Raw genomic sequence first — 17,707 nt, forward strand, 5'->3', positions numbered from 1 at the left:
CGTATTGTTTGTTTAGATTTCATAATATCGTAGGTTTCCTCCCCAACAGCAGGCCCTCCGCAAAATACTTTTTTGAAATCAATAAAGCATGAGAGGACTTTGTTTTGGTTTTGGTTTGTTTGTCAGTTAGAGTCTGCAAGGTGGTGGTCTGTTGTACGGTATTTTAGTAAGAAGACAATTTGACATTTGCTCAGGACATTGTTTTCACTGAGGAAATGTTGGAGTCTGCCGTTGATACTGTAGAGGATTTTGCCGGGGTTACATTTGACACAGATCCTGCAGTAATTATTTGGGTCAAATTTGTCTCGACTTTTCTGGATTGGGGTGATCAGACCTTGGATCCAAATATTGAGCAAGATGCCAGAGCTGAGGATAATATTGAAGAGTTTGAGTATATCCAAGTTGAATTTGTGGTCTGTATATTTTTTACCATCAACACCACAGGGCTTTTTGGGTTGGACAGTTTATATTTTGTCCTGTCGTTCAGTCAATGTATTTGGAGAATCTTTAATAGCTGATTCTAAGATGTGTTATTGATCCGTCAAATGTTTTAGAACACCTACTCATTCAAGGGTTTTTCTTTATTTTTTACTATTTTCTACATTGTATAATAATAGTGAAGACATCAAAAGTATGAAATAACACATATAGAATCATGTAGTAACCAAAAAAGTGTTAAACAAATCAAAATATATTTTATATTTGAGATTCTTCAAATAGCCACCATTTGCCTTGATGACAGCTTTGCACGCTCTGTCATGTATATGCTTCTGCTCTTGTCCAAAAAGGATGGAGAAGTGGTTTATCCATAGATCTCCATGTTGCATAGCTAGTTCTTTGTGCTGATATTCTCTCTCTCTCTCTCTTTCCACACTGCTGGGTGCACTTACTCATTCCACCACTACAGCCTCCATTTTGACACTCTCAGCAACGTTAATTCAGTCGACTTAATTGGGTGGTAATAATTCAGAGGTTTATCGTTGGCTCAAGTTTGCAAGTTCACCTTTGGTATACACTGTATAGGGAGAACAGCAGCTATACGGTTACAGTTCCTCTCTCACTGCTGCTGCTGTACTTACTGGATGGAAAATAACCCCAGGCACATTAACATTCCATTAGAAGAAAAAACACTACTTCAGTCAGGCCTGTTTCTGTGGGTTGGATTTTGGGTTAAACGACATTAAGCCACTACGGGCCAGTTTCCGATCGGAACGTTTGGCTCGCGGCCCCAACTGCGCCCCCTGTATCTGTGTGTTTCTGGTGTGTGTTGCCATTAGACGGGTCAGAACGCGAGAGCGAAGGGGACACCATGGCTTCTCAGCGGCTTTATCTGAGGTTGGTAGGGCTCACCGCTCTGCTCACATTGCTGGCCCTCGCAGGTGAGGTAACTCTCGCTTTCTCTTCCTGTCTATCTCTCTCTCTAGCTCCTTTCTTTCAACAATCTTTCTGTCTCCATCTCCTCCCATCTATCACTCTGTCCCGCCAAACCTCCTACTATGCTAGATCATTTGATTTCACCCATATGGAACCAAACTTAGATTAACAAAGCTTCTGAAGCAACATCTGAAGCACTGAATTGTTTATTCATATAGTTATTTAAAAACTTCAAGTTTGAAGGTTGATGGTGTGTTTTATGAAGTTTTATTGGCTATTTGAATTATCTAAGGTGAGTTATTTTTGCATAATGCATGAATGCCTAACACATTTCTTTCTCTTGTGTGGTTGTGGAATCTAGCTTGAAATAAATACCTATTCATGTCACTATACTAGAACTAGTTTACATGGTATTGTTAAATCTCATGGCTCCTGGGGGGGGGGGGGGGGGGGGGGGGGGGGGCAGGCAAAGGGCAACAGTCTGGTTTCAGTCACTGATAGTGTAGGACGGCCAGTGGAGTTGGGAGGAGTGAGGAATTCATCCCGAGTTCAGGTCCGATGAAATGAGAAGGAACATTCCTATGACACACATATAGGAGGCAGAACCGTGACGACACCAATGAGAGGAACCAAATCATTTCCTGACTTAGCAGCAGAGATGGATTGGCTGTCTAGATGTGCAAGGAGTTGACTCCTCCTAGTCGGAGGGTATAAATATAGGTGCTTGTGTAAACATTTCTTTGTCTTTGCAGCTGTTTGACCCAGTAGGGAATAAACTTTCCTGCTGAAAGGTGAATTTGTCTCCCAGTGTCTGTTGGAAAGCAGACTGAACCAGGTCTTCCTCTAGGATTTTGCCTGTGCTTGGCTCTATTCCATTTATTTTCTATCTTAAACAAACTCCCTAGTCCTTGCCGATGAGGAGCATACCCATAACATGATGCAGCCACCGCCATGCTTGAAGATATGAAGAGTGGTACTCAGTAATGTGCTGTGTTGGATTTGCCCAAAACATAATGCTTTGTATTCAGGATAAAAAAGTGTAATTCTTTGCAGTATTACTTCAATGTCTTGTTGCAAACAGGATGCATGTTTTTGAATATTTTTATTCTGTACAGACTTCCTCCTTTTCACTCTGTCATTTAGGTTAGTATCGTGGAGTAACTACAATCTTGATCCATCCTCAATTTTCTCCCATCAAACTCTGCAACTGTTTTAAAATCAACATTGGCATAGTGGTGAGCAGTTTCCTTCCCCTCCCAGAACTGAGTTAGGATATACGGCTGCATTTTGTAGTGACTGGGTGTATTGATACACCATCCAAAGCGTAATTGATAACTTCACCATGCTCAAAGGGATATTCAGTGTCTGCTTTTTTTTGTTATCTAATAGGTGCCCTTCTTTGCGAGGTATTGAAAACCTCCCTGGTCTTCATTCACAGCTCGACTGAGTGACCTTATGTGTGAGGTGCTGAGATGGGATAGTAATTTAAAAATCATGTTAACCACAATTATTGCACACAGTGAGTCCATGCAACTTCTGTGACTTGTTAAGCACATTTTTACTCCTGACTGTATTTAGGCTTGCCATATCAAAGGGGTTCAATACTTATGGACTCAAGACATTTCAGCTTTGCATTTTGTTTTCATTTCTAAAAAATTCTAAAAACTAAATTCCACTTTGGCATAGTGGGACCTTGTGTGTAGATCAGTGGAACAAAGTCTAAATGTAATCCATTTTAAATTCAGGCTGTAACACAACAACATGTGGAAAATGTCAGTGTGTGAATACTTTCTGAAGACACTGTTTGTTCTAAAACAGGAGACAAGCGACAATGGACTTAATGTGTCACTGAAAACTAGCTGGCCTTGGAAATTCCATGAATCCCTTTCACCTCAAAAGGCTTTTCTAGCTGTCTCTTTACCACCATTTTAATGAGCGAGACGGGTTGCCTAGACAGGGAAGAAGAGAGAAAGAGGGAGAGCGAGGTAGGGAAAGAAAGCAGACCAGGCAGATCTCTGAGTGGAAAGTCTCATTCATCATTCATGTAAATGTGAGGCAGCAAATAGCAAACACCCCTCCTCCTCTCTAGACAGACTACTACTGTCGGCAGATAAAAAAAAGTTTAGTGGGGAAATTGCTAATTTGCAACTTAGACTCCTGCAAACCATTTCCTATAACCTCATCCATGTGCTCCACTTCTGTCTGTTTGTGTGTGTGCGCGCGTGTGTGTGTGCTAAGCCTCTACTGAATGAGCTGGGATTTATCACACCACAATCTAACTTTATAATCACAATGGACTTAGACTACAGTAGTCTCCTCTCCCTTGCTAAAGGGATTCTAGGCTAAACATTAACCCACATTAACCCCACTAAGTGTTCTATTGACTCTCTTTATCAGATGTTTCCAGTGAGAGCAGCCTTCACAAGATCCTGAAGAAAAGAGATGGTAATATTCACAGATAGTTTTTACATACACACATTTAACACTGCACCTACTTTACATTCTACTGCCATTACAAGTCTCCTCTCTGCCTCCCCCCAGTGGTGAGTGACGGTAGCCCTTCACCTAAGTACAGGGTGGCTGTTGCTCCCGCCAAGGCCAAAGAGTTCCTGGCCAAGCTACAGAGGCCCAAGAGGAACATTTGGGACCGCAGCAGGCCAGATGTGCAGCAGTGGATCATGCAGTTCATGTACATGGGATTCGACGAGACGGTGAGCGGGCCAAGAGGGTTGAATAATAAATAATAATAACCATTTGGCAGGTGCTTACATTTGCCATATTTCACACATGTACAAGTGTGTACTTGTGTGAAATGGGAATGTGTTTTTTTTTTGCATATTCCAACCCCCTGAAACAGCGAAGAGAGGGGTCACGGAATGGGGTAAGGCCTTGAGTTTAATCTGACACTGTGACCTAACCCTACTTTGGGCCATTATCATAGTATTGCATATGTTATATGATTAGGTCACAAGGTTGTAAAAACTCCTGGCCCCAGATATGGGATAGGGTAAACAGTACTACGATTCGTAGAAGAATAGGCCTATGAGAAACAGTCAACATTTAATAAAGACGGACATGGAAAGAGACAGGAACAGCGTCAGCAAACTAATATTAAAGACAACAACAATACAATGCAGCAGTGGGGAACAGAGCTGGGAACTGACAAATATATGGGAGGAAATAAACAGGTGATAAGTGAGTCCAGGTGAGTCCAATAACGCTGATGCGCGTGACGAGGGAAGGCAGGTGTGCGTGATGGATGGCAGGAGTGCGTAATGCAGGGCAACATGGCGCCCTCAAGCGCCTGGAGGAGGGAAGAGCGGGAGCAGACGTGACAAGCTATACAAAACACAAAAAGGGTGGGCGGGAGGGAGGGAGGGAGGGAGGGAGGGAGGGAGGGAAGGAAGGAGGGAGGGGGGGAGGGAGGGAGGGAGGGAGGGAGGGAGGGAGGGAGGGAGGGAGGGAGGGAGGGAGGGAGGGAGGGAGGGAGGGAGGGAGGGAGGGAGGGAGGGAGGGAGGGATAATGCCCAGGCTAATTTGTTGTCGTTATCAGACTAGATAAAAGCAGATGGATGTTTCTGTCACAGCAGGACCTAGAGACTCTATTCAAAGAAGATAATTATTCTCCACCACTATGGACATCACTAGGCCTGACACACCTTGAATACACACACACACGCACACACTTTCAAACTTTTTTTCCTCTCTAGCTATGTTTCTTCCAGATCAATGATTCCAATGGAGATGTTTAGAAACACCAGGACCAGGGAGAAAATCTTTGGCAAAAACAAGTCAGAAAGAATGACAGAGAGTGGGGGAGACGAAACAGAGAGACAGGCCGAGAGAGAGAGGTATTGAGAAGTAGAGGCTATGAATAAAGTAAAGGAAGGAGAAAGTTGTTTGCTCCTCAGTTTTGTAGACAGTTGACAGCTCCCGTTGACAGCTCCTGTAGACAGTTGACAGCACCTGTAGACAGTTGACAGCTCCTGTAGACAGCTGACAGCTCCTGTAGACAGTTGACAGCTCCTGTAGACAGTTGACAGCTCCCGTTGACAGCTCCTGTAGACAGTTGACAGCTCCTGTAGACAGTTGACAGCTCCTGTAGACAGCTGACAGCTCCTGTAGACAGTTGACAGCTCCTGTAGACAGCTGACAGCTCCTGTAGACAGTTGACAGCTCCTGTAGGTCAATCAGTAGGATTGATTTAATGACTTCCTGGGTATGTGTGATTTCCTGTTGCCTGAACCGGCCTCTCTTGCTGTTGGATCCGACAGCCTTTGCATTTTAAACCATGTTGGTCTATACTCTATGCATAGCAGCTGTCCTGTTCAAGTCATCTCCAAAACATCTGCTGACTAGCAAATCAACCCCATAGTCCCTTACCCCCTATCGCCTTACCCCCTAGATCCTAACTCCTTACCCCCTAGCTCCTACCCCCTAGCTCCTACCCCCTTACACCCTAGCTCCTACTCCCTTACCCCCTAGCTCGTACTCCCTTACCCGCTAAGCAATCCAGTAGATCTGAAAGGAATCAATGGGTATGAGCAACAAGTTGATTGCATAACCCTGCTCTCTAATGAGCGGAGTGGAAATGTTACAATATTTTTTGCACATTTCCAATGTTTCAGATCTTTTGAGTTGTGCTAAAGTTGAAAGGTTGTGGTTGTGTTTCCCCCCAGAGACTGGAGGCGGACCTGTCCTACTGGATGGACCACGCGCGGTCCAGCGATCAGGGTCGCCAGCACCATTACGACGAGAACTCTCCCATTGGACCCAGAGACAGAGGGGCACACCGTCACGGAGCCGACGTCAACTACGACTACTACTAACTCCACATGCTGTCTCGCTCCCTCTCTCAAAACGTAAGACTAACCTCTGTCTTCCTTCACTACTTCTAACCCCCTCTCTATTTCTCCCTCATATAGTGTGCAACTTCTTTTCTTTCTTTGTATACAGTGTACTTTCCGTTAAACAACACCTGGACAAACATTTTTGGGTGTGCATCAGCTCATGCTTTTCACTCGTTTCTAACCCATCCCTTAGGGCCAAGACATCCTGTGGCGTGCCACAGGGTTGGATAATGGGACCTTTGTTATTCCTAATCTATATCAATGACCTTGCTGCTGTGTCTTCTACCGTACTTCCCCTTCTCTTTGCTGAGGATACCAAGTAGATTTTATCACACAATCATTTGTATTCACTAATTAACGAAGCAAACTCAGGCATGGACACATTTTCTGAATGGTTCCAGATAAACATTATCTTTAAATGTAAAAAGAAATCTAACTTTATTTTATTCAATAGTAAGGATAAGAAATGTTGTTAAAGAAAAGAGCCAGAATCTCAATTGGTGGGAATGAAATAGAACAAGTCACATCCACTAGATTCCTGTGAGTTATAATTGATGAACAGTTGTCCTGGAAAGATCATATCCAGTTAGTTCCACTAGATTCCTGTGAGTTATAATTGATGAACAGTTGTCCTGGAAAGATCATATCCAGTTAGTTCCACTAGAGTCCTGTGAGTTATAATTGATGAACAGTTGTCCTGGAAAGATCACATCCAGTTAGTTCCACTAGATTCCTCTGACTTATAATTGATGAACAGTTGTCCTGGAAAGATCACATCCAGTTAGTTCCACTAGATTCCTCTGAGTTATAATTGATGAACAGTTGTCCTGGAAAGATCATATCCAGTTAGTTCCACTAGATTCCTGTGAGTTATAATTGATGAACAGTTGTCCTGGAAAGATCATATCCAGTTAGTTCCACTAGAGTCCTGTGAGTTATAATTGATGAACAGTTGTCCTGGAAAGATCACATCCAGTTAGTTCCACTAGATTCCTGTGAGTTATAATTGATGAACAGTTGTCCTGGAAAGATCACATCCAGTTAGTTCCACTAGATTCCTCTGAGTTATAATTGATGAACAGTTGTCCTGGAAAGATCATATCCAGTTAGTTCCACTAGATTCCTCTGAGTTATAATTGATGAACAGTTGTCCTGGAAAGATCACATCCAGTTAGTTCCACTAGATTCCTGTGACTTATAATTGATGAACAGTTGTCCTGGAAAGATCACATCCAGTTAGTTCCACTAGATTCCTCTGAGTTATAATTGATGAACAGTTGTCCTGGAAAGATCACATCCAGTTAGTTCCACTAGATTCCTGTGACTTATAATTGATGAACAGTTGTCCTGGAAAGATCATATTCAGTTAGTTCCACTAGATTCCTCTGAGTTATAATTGATGAACAGTTGTCCTGGAAAGATCACATCCAGTTAGTTCCACTAGATTCCTGTGAGTTATAATTGATGAACAGTTGTCCTGGAAAGATCACATCCAGTTAGTTCCACTAGATTCCTGTGAGTTATAATTGATGAACAGTTGTCCTGGAAAGATCACATCCAGTTAGTTCCACTAGATTCCTGTGACTTATAATTGATGAACAGTTGTCCTGGAAAGATCACATCCAGTTAGTTCCACTAGATTCCTGTGAGTTATAATTGATGAACAGTTGTCCTGGAAAGATCACATCCAGTTAGTTCCACTAGATTCCTGTGACTTATAATTGATGAACAGTTGTCCTGGAAAGATCACATCCAGTTAGTTCCACTAGATTCCTCTGAGTTATAATTGATGAACAGTTGTCCTGGAAAGATCACATCCAGTTAGTTCCACTAGATTCCTGTGAGTTATAATTGATGAACAGTTGTCCTGGAAAGATCATATTAAGTTAGTTCCACTAGATTCCTGTGAGTTATAATTGATGAACAGTTGTCCTGGAAAGATCATATCCAGTTAGTTCCACTAGGTTCCTGTGAGTTATAATTGATGAACAGTTGTCCTGGAAAGATCATATCCAGTTAGTTCCACTAGATTCCTGTGAGTTATAATTGATGAACAGTTGTCCTGGAAAGATCACATCCAGTTAGTTCCACTAGATTCCTGTGACTTATAATTGATGAACAGTTGTCCTGGAAAGATCATATCCAGTTAGTTCCACTAGATTCCTCTGACTTATAATTGATGAACAGTTGTCCTGGAAAGATCACATCCAGTTAGTTCCACTAGATTCCTGTGACTTATAATTGATGAACAGTTGTCCTGGAAAGATCACATCCAGTTAGTTCCACTAGATTCCTGTGAGTTATAATTGATGAACAGTTGTCCTGGAAAGATCATATCCAGTTAGTTCCACTAGATTCCTCTGACTTATAATTGATGAACAGTTGTCCTGGAAAGATCACATCCAGTTAGTTCCACTAGATTCCTGTGCGTTATAATTGATGAACAGTTGTCCTGGAAAGATCACATCCAGTTAGTTCCACTAGATTCCTGTGACTTATAATTGATGAACAGTTGTCCTGGAAAGATCATATCCAGTTAGTTCCACTAGATTCCTCTGACTTATAATTGATGAACAGTTGTCCTGGAAAGATCACATCCAGTTAGTTCCACTAGATTCCTGTGACTTATAATTGATGAACAGTTGTCCTGGAAAGATCACATCCAGTTAGTTCCACTAGATTCCTGTGAGTTATAATTGATGAACAGTTGTCCTGGAAAGATCATATCCAGTTAGTTCCACTAGATTCCTCTGACTTATAATTGATGAACAGTTGTCCTGGAAAGATCACATCCAGTTAGTTCCACTAGATTCCTCTGAGTTATAATTGATGAACAGTTGTCCTGGAAAGGTCATTTTCAGTTTGTCTGCAGCAAAGTGATGAAATCTATTGGTATCATCAGAACGATTGGTGGTTTGGTTCATCAGGCTTGCTTCCTAACTCTATACTATACCGTAGCTTAATTTACCATATCTCATTTACTGTAATATTGTCTGGGCCAGCACATATGCCTCCTATCCACACAAATTACTCATCATACAAAATACATTTGCAAGACTAGCCTCCTCCTCTAATTACCTGGCATTTTGTTGGTTCTAGTCAAGATTCTAGCAGCCATGTTTAGCACTAACTGAAGTTTATTTAGTGCTGTATCCGCGTATTCAGAAAGTAGAGCATTGCAGTAGTCGAATCTAGAAGTGATAAAAGCATGGATTAACTTCTCTGCATCATTTTTTGACAAAAAGTTTGATTTTTCAATGTTACGAAGATGGAAAAAAACTGTCCTTGAAATAGTCTTGATATGTTTTATCAAAAGAGTGATCAGGGTCTAGAGTAACGCTGAGGTCCTTCACGGTTTTATTTGAGACGACTGTACAACCATCAATATTAATTGTCAGATCCAACAGAAGATCTCTTTGTTTATTGAGATCTAGAACTAGCATCTCTGTTTTGTCCGAGTTTAAAAGTAGAACGTTTGCAGCCATCCACTTCCTTGTGTCTGAAACACAGGCTTCCAGCGAGGGCAATTTTGGGGCTTCACCATGTTTCATCGAAATGCACAGCTGTGCATCGTCCGCATAGGAGCGAAAGTTAACATTATGTTTCCGAGTGACATCACCAAGAGGTACAATATATTGTGAAAACAATAGTGGTCCTAAATCGGAACACCAGAACTTACAGTTGACTTTTCAGAGGACAAACCATCCACAGAGACAAACTGATATCTTTCCGACAGTTAAGATCTAAACCAGGCCAGAACTTGTCCATGTAGACCAATTTGGGTTTCCAATCTCTCCAAAAGAATGTCATCATCAATGGTGTCAAAAGCAGCACTAAGGTCTAGGAGAACGAGGACAGATGTAGAGCCTTGGTCTGACGCCATTAAAAGGTAATTTACCAACTTCATGAGTGTAGTCTCAGTGCTATGACGGGGTCTAAAACCAGACTGAAGCATTTCGTATACACTGTGCCTTCAGGAAGGCAGTGAGTTGCTGCACAACAGCTTTTTCTAACATTTTTGAGAGGAATACGCTCGGACAGTTTATCTAAACCCTTCAATGGATTCTTCCAGGTTAATTACTGAGATCCATCTATAGTCAGGTCCATAAGTTTTTGCATCATTTTGGCTGTGTACGCCACCACAAAGGATTTGATAGGAAACAGTCAATATGTGCTTTAAGTGTAGACTTTCATCTGTAATTTAAGGGTTTTGTCAAAATGATTGTATGAACTGTGTAGGAATGAAAAAACATTCATACATAGCCCCCAATTTTATGGGCTCAAAAGTAATTGAACATATTAACATAATCATAAAATAAATCGTGAGTTTTAATGACTGCCTGAAGTCTGGAACCCATAGACATCACCAGATGCTGGGTTTCTTCCCTGGTGATGCTCTGCCAGGCCTTTACTGCAGCTGTCTTCACTTCCTGCTTGTTCTTGGGGCGTTTTGCCTTCAGCAAGTGAAATGCATGCTCAATCACCTGACCTGAATCCAATTGACTTGGCCATTGCAGAACATTCCACTTCTTTGCCTTAAAAAGGTATTGGGTTGCTTTCGCAGTATGCTTCGGGTCATTGTCCATCTGCACTGTGAAGCACCGTCCAATGAGTTTTGAAGCATTTGGTTGAATCTGAACAGATAATATATCCCTAAACACTTCAGAATTCATCCTGCTGCTTTTGTCAGCAGTCCCATCATCAATATATACAAGGGAACAAGTTCCATTGGCAGCCATACATGCCCACACCATAACACTACCTCCACCATGCTTCACAGATGAGGTGGTATGCTCTGATGATGAGCAGTTCCTTCCCTTCTCCACACTCTTCTCTTCCCATCATTCTGGTACAAGTTGATCTTTGTCTCATCTGTCCACAGGATGTTGTTCCAGAACTGTACAGGTGTTTTAGATGTTTTTTGGCAAGCTCTAATCTGGTCTTCCTGTTCTTTGAGGCTTACCAAGGGTTTACATCTTGTGGTAAACCCTCTGTATTTACTCTGGTAAACTTATTTACTCAAGTCTTCTCTTGATTGTTGACACAGATACACCTACCTCCTGGATGGTGTTCCTGATCTGGCCAACTGTTGTGAAGGGGTTTTTCTTCCCCAGGGAAATAATTATTCTGTCATCTACCACAGTTGTTTTCTGTGGTCTTCTGGGCCTTTTGGTGTCCCGGAGCTCACCAGTGCGTTCTTTCTTTTTAAGAATGTACCAAATAATTGATTTGGCCACACCTAAGGTTTTTGCTATCTCTCTGTTGGATTTGTTTTGATTTTTCAGCCTAATGATGGCTTGCTTCACTGGCAGGGACAGCTCTTTGTACTTCATATCGAGGCTTAACAGCAACAGATTCCAAATGCACACTTGAAATCAACTCCAGAACTTTTGTCTGCTTACTTGTAAATTAACTAATGAGGGAACAACACATCTGGCCATGCAACAGCCAATTGTTCAATTAATTTTGGTCCCTTTAAAAGGGGGGCAAATATTTGCAGCGCTGTTCTTCCTACACCGTTCACCCTCAAATTAAAGCTGAACTTCTACACTTTCAGCTCATATTCATTATTTCATTTCAACTCCAATATGTTGTGGTAGACAGCTAAAATAATAATGGCTGTATATAACGCAAGACACTGCGATAACCTTTACCCCCTCCACTGCCACATCTCTGTCAGATACAGAGGTACCATACTCTGAAACTTTTATTTTTACATTGCCAAAACATAATCTCTCATTAACTTCAAGTGAAGACTGGGGGTCAGCCTGATGAACCAAACTACACAGTAATCACCATGTATGCTAACTCTCACACATTTAAACAAAACACTTTTTTTTGTGTGTGATTACTGCACAATTCATTTATACATTTATAATTATGTTTTGTTAGGTTTTAACAAACCATATTTATTTTGTATTGTAAAACAATGTGTAGGGGTGGGGTTTTCAAATAAACCCTGGGGCCTCCAACAACACCTGCACACCGTTTGTATTTTCTCTATCACTTGTTTATTCTGTGCAAAAAAATTCAACTAAACTGTCTCCTCTCTCACACTTCTCCCCAGTCTAATCTAATGGCCCCCGGCTCCTGCTCCAGATCTGGCTTTTCTCTTCCTATCGCTTTACACCAGCTGCTGTTCTGTTTGTATTGTTTGTTTGTCGAGGATCAGTATAAATAAAGACTGACTCATTGCTCAGCCTCACATTATTGACTAACCTCACCACCTCCAGATTGGAACAACTACCAGAATAGTAACACCAAGGTTTTTAGAAGTGACACACACACATACACACACACGGGAGACATTTATTGGAAATATTTTATTAAAATACCATTTTCACCTAAAATTGATTATATAAGATTTCTGGATTTCCGATTTGACAGTAGAGCTTTCACAAAGGTTATCCCAAAAGTTACACAAGACACACACACAGTGACACAGAAACACACTCTTGAGTGGCGCGTGTGTGTCCAGGCTTACAGCTCACTGCACAGCACCAGAGCAAGTGTAGAAGGGGGCAGGGCCTAGCACACCCATCTGAGGCTTTGAACAAACCAACTCACTCTCCTTCACCCCTCCTCGCTTCTCCTCTCCTCGCTTCTCCTCTCCGCCAATGTTGCAATGGTTGGAATACAAAGCAGTCTTACGTAAGAGCCAGGAATCAATGCAGGTAATAAAATAGACCACGTCAACCGAGCAAAACAAATGACAAACTGCACAGTGTAAACAACGCAACAAAACACTTCTCTCAAGCCTGATCTTAAATAACAGCCTGTATTGACAAAAAAACCCAGAGTGCAAGACTGGGTTCTGATCATTGTCAGTTTTTTTAATTATCCGTTTGTGATTCTATTCTTGCTTTCAGGCACGTTTGTGTCTGAAAAGCATCGCCCCGCGGGAGTGTAAAAACCACAGCAGACACAGGAACATTTCTTCTTCGCTCCAAACTCAAGAGAGTTCTCTGAGGGTCCTGGGTCCTCCGGTGTCCCAGCAGCCTTTGGGGATGGTGTGACCCTTGACCCCTTGAGCTCAGTTGTGTTGTCTTGGTCGTCCTTTCTTCTGGCGGGCTGCCTTGGGCTTGGGGATGTACTGGTTATTGGCCTGGTGCTCCAGCTCCCGGCTGAAGTACTGGATGGTCTTGTTCAGGCCCTCCTCTAACGGCACCTGGTAACACAACAACACACACGTCTTACAGAACATCATCGTATGTGTAGTAGACGTATGATTAAATGCATTAGGAGTGTGTGTCTGTCTAGCCACGTGTGTATTTGGCTAAGGTGTATGTAAACTTCCGAATATATATATTTGAAGTCGGAAGTTTAGGCACGTTTGCCAAATACATTTAAACTCAGTTACACAATTCCTGACATTTAATACCAGCAAAAATTGTATTTGGCCTTTTAATTGTTTAAATTGGGTCAAACTTTTCGGGTAGTCTTCCACAAGCTTCCCACAGTAAGTTAGATGAATTTTGACCCATTTCTCCTGACAGAGCTGGTGTAACTAAGTCAGGTCATCTCTTTTGTGAAGTGCACCAGTCCGTCCTGCAGCAAAGTACCCCCACAACATGATGCTGCCACCCCCGTGCTTCACGGTTGGGATGGTGTTCTTCAGCTTGCAAGCGTTCCCATTTTCCCTCTAAACATAACGATGATCACTATGCCCAAACAGTTATATTTTTGTTTCATCAGACCAGAGGACATTTCTCCAAAAAGTATGATCTTTGTCCCTATGTGCAGTTGCAAACCATAGTCTGGCTTTTTTTAATGGCGGTTTTGGAGCAGTGACTTCTTCCTTGCTGAGCGGCCTTTCAGATAATGTTGATATAGGACTCGTTTTTACTGTGGATATAGATACTGTGGTACTGTAAATATGAAGTTGTGTATGTACACGCGTTTGTGTCTGTGTGTGTGTGTATCTAGTGTGTGCGTGTTTATACTGACCACAGGTTCCCAGCCCAGCATCATCTTGGCTTTGCGAATGTCGGGGCGGCGTCTCCGAGGGTCGTCCTGCGCCTCTGGAAGGAATTGGATCTGACTGCGGCTCACTAAGTGTGTGGCGGGAGGAAGAAAGGAGGCAGAAAAGGGTACAGTTAGGTGCAATCCAGACAGAGAACAGCAGCGAGATGGTATATTTCAAGAGAAAGGAGAAGAACAAGTGAAAAAGTAAGAAGTGGATGAGTGGTCTGTTGATCTGACACTCACCGACCAGACTCCTGATGAGCTCAGCAAACTCCAATATGGTGTGTTCTTCCGGGTTCCCCTACAGGCAGATTACATGAACCAACACAGAAGATCAATACACACACAGGAAGACGAAAGTACACACACACCCTGTCAGAAGCAATTTAGCTGTGTTGCAAAACAAAAAAAAGAGTTTTGTGTGTGTGTGTGTGTGTGTGTGTGTGTGTGTGTGTGTGTGTGTGTGTGTGAAAGCAGGACAATGTGGTGGATCAGAGCCACAGTGTGTCAGTAATGCACGTCAGTCAGCCCTCTACAAGACCTCTCCTACTGCTCTGAGATCTCCACCCATTCCATTTCCAGACAGGTACTACAGAAAACTGGTTGGTTGTACTGCTACAGCATGGAAAACAACTATTATACTCTGGCCTAGCTAGTTGTGTGTGTGTGGAGAGGTCTTAGGTTACCATATCATGTATTCAATATCAACAATTGATAAAAGTAGTACTATAATATGGTATTGTTTTTTTTAGCCAATCATCAGACATGTATCAGTTCTTTTTGACAATTTGAAATACATGTAATGACATAGACAGAGGAGACCGGTAGGTTGGATTTACCAGGTTGACTGGGCTGCTAATGTTACTGTTCATCAACGACACCAGACCATTCACTAGATCACTGGAGAGAGAGAGAGAGAGAGAGAGAGAGAGAGAGTGGGGGAGAGAGAGAGTAATAATCAGTTATAGAACCCATTGCCTTTTATGGTTGTGAGGTCTGGGGTCCGCTCACCAACCAAGAATTCACAAAATGGGAAAAACACCAAAGTGAGACTCCGCATGCAGATTTCTCCAAAACACCAAATAATGCATGCAGAGCAGAATTAGGCCGATATCCGCTAATGATCCAAATCCAGAAAAAAGAGCCGTTAAATTCTACAACCACCTAAAAGGAAGCGATTCCCAAACCTTCCATAACAAAGCCATCACCTACAGAGAGATGAACTTGGAGAAGAGTCCCCTAAGCAAGCTGGTCCTGGGGCTCTGTTCACAAACACAAACACACCCTACAGAGCCCCAGGACAGCAGCACAATTAGACCCAACCAAATCATGAGAAAACAAGAAGATAATTATTTCCAATGTGTCAGTAATTAACAAAAAAACAGAGCAAACTAGAATGCTATTTGGCCCTAAACAGAGAGTACACAGTGGCAGAATACCTGACCACTGTGACTGACCCAAACTTAAGGAAATCTTTGACTATGTTCAGACTCAGTGAGCATAGCCTTGCTATTGAGAAAGTCAACCGTAGGCAGACCTGGCTCTCAAGAGAAGACAGGCTATGTGCTCACTGCCCACAAAATGAGGTGGAAACTGAGCTGCACTTCCTAACCTCCTGCCAAATGTATGACCATATTAGAGACACATATTTCCCTCAAATTACACAGGCCAAACACAGAATTCGAAACAAATTCAATTTTGATAAACTCCCATATCTATTGGGTGAAATACCACAGTGTCGAATTACAGCAGCAACATTTGTGACCTGTTGCCACAAGAAAAGGGCAACCAGTGAAGAACACCACTGTAAATTCAACCCATATGTTTATTTATTTTCCCTTTTGACATTTCAAATGTCTTTATTCTTTTGGATCTTTTGTAAGTGTAATGTTTACTGTTAGTGTTTATTATCTATTTCACTTTCTTTGGCAATGTAAGCATATGTTTCCCATGCCAATAAAGCCTGTTAAATTGAAATTGAATTAAAAGAGAGAGAGAAGTGAGAGGTGTGACAGAAGGATGAATACCCCCAGGCTGTGGTGTGAAAACAGAGATCACGCTCAGTACAATGTTACATCAACTGCCATGGTGCCAAGATGAATACCCCCAGGCTGTGGTGTGAAAACAGAGATCACGCTCAGTACAATGTTACATCAACTACCATGGTGCCAAGATGAATACCCCCAGGCTGTGGTGTGAAAACAGAGATCACGCTCAGTACAATGTTACATCAACTACCATGGTGCCAAGATGAATACCCCCAGGCTGTGGTGTGAAAACAGAGATCACGCTCAGTACAATGTTACATCAACTGCCATGGTGCCAAGATGAATACCCCCAGGCTGTGGTGTGAAAACAGAGATCACGCTCAGTACAATGTTACATCAACTGCCATGGTGCCAAGATGAATACCCCAGGCTGTGGTGTGAAAACAGAGATCACGCTCAGTACAATGTTACATCAACTACCATGGTGCCAAGATGAATACCCCCAGGCTGTGGTGTGAAAACAGAGATCACGCTCAGTACAATGTTACATCAACTACCATGGTGCCAAGATGAATACCCCCAGGCTGTGGTGTGAAAACAGAGATCACGCTCAGTACAATGTTACATCAACTGCCATGGTGCCAAGATGAATACCCCCAGGCTGTGGTGTGAAAACAGAGATCACGCTCAGTACAATGTTACATCAACTGCCATGGTGCCAAGATGAATACCCCCAGGTACTGTTTCAACGCTCCTAAACTTCATTGGCTTCGCTTTGAACAAAAAGAATCTGACAAGGCCGGTAAGAGCTTTTAATTATCTCCAGATAAAACATACAGCCATTAGCAGGTATGTAGATGGAACACAGTACATTCAGCCATTAGCGGGTATGTAGATGGCACACAGTACATTCAGCCATTAGCGGGTATGTAGATGGCACACAGTACATTCAGCCATTAGCGGGTATGTAGATGACACACAGTACATTCAGCCATTAGCGGGTATGTAGATGGCACACAGTACATTCAACCATTAGCAGGTATGTAGATGGCACACAGTACATTCAGCCATTAGCGGGTATGTAGATGGCACACAGTACATTCAGCCATTAGCAGGTATGTAGATGGCACACAGTACATTCAGCCATTAGCAGGTATGTAGATGGCACACAGTACATTCAGCCATTAGCAGGTATGTAGATGGCACACAGTACATTCAGCCATTAGCAGGTATGTAGATGGCACACAGTACATTCAGCCATTAGCGGGTATGTAGATGACACACAGTACATTCAGCCATTAGCAGGTATGTAGATGGCACACAGTACATACAGCCATTAGCAGGTATGTAGATGGCACACAGTACATTCAGCCATTAGCAGGTATGTAGATGGCACACAGTACATTCAGCCATTAGCAGGTATGTAGATGGCACACAGTACATTCAACCACTCATATGAAAACACTACATTAAAAAGGCCCATCATTTTTTAAATATCAATATTAAACTATTTGTGGGTAACATTTAAGT

General features: G+C 42.3%; 2 protein-coding genes across 3 annotated transcripts in view; one reads left to right on the plus strand and one right to left on the minus strand.

The window, feature by feature from the left end:
- Positions 1–1,129: 1,129 nt before the first annotated feature.
- Positions 1,130–12,418, plus strand: ecrg4a (ECRG4 augurin precursor a). Of its 2 annotated transcripts, XM_021597938.2 has the most exons (5): positions 1,131–1,379; positions 3,772–3,819; positions 3,916–4,085; positions 6,054–6,236; positions 12,292–12,418. In XM_021597938.2, exons 1-4 carry the CDS (start codon positions 1,310–1,312, stop codon positions 6,201–6,203), a joined length of 438 nt encoding a protein of 145 aa, XP_021453613.2. In that variant the 5' UTR covers positions 1,131–1,309; the 3' UTR covers positions 6,204–6,236; positions 12,292–12,418. The 2 variants fall into 2 exon arrangements, with proteins under 2 accessions (XP_036831009.1, XP_021453613.2); XM_036975114.1 differs by having other exon boundaries at positions 1,130–1,379; positions 6,054–12,418.
- A 110-nt stretch (positions 12,419–12,528) lies between these two features.
- Positions 12,529–17,707, minus strand: part of uxs1 (UDP-glucuronate decarboxylase 1) — a 104,095-nt gene continuing 98,916 nt past the window's right edge. The window contains exons 12-15 of the mRNA XM_036975115.1: positions 15,029–15,089; positions 14,433–14,490; positions 14,172–14,275; positions 12,529–13,392 (exon numbers count right to left, since the gene is read on the minus strand). Of these exons, the coding sequence (XP_036831010.1) occupies positions 13,258–13,392; positions 14,172–14,275; positions 14,433–14,490; positions 15,029–15,089 (358 nt within the window). The 3' untranslated portion in view covers positions 12,529–13,257. The remainder of the gene's footprint in view (positions 13,393–14,171; positions 14,276–14,432; positions 14,491–15,028; positions 15,090–17,707) is intronic.

The sequence above is a fragment of the Oncorhynchus mykiss genome, chromosome 3 (genome assembly GCF_013265735.2).
Source record: "Oncorhynchus mykiss isolate Arlee chromosome 3, USDA_OmykA_1.1, whole genome shotgun sequence".
Lineage (NCBI taxonomy): Eukaryota > Metazoa > Chordata > Actinopteri > Salmoniformes > Salmonidae > Oncorhynchus > Oncorhynchus mykiss.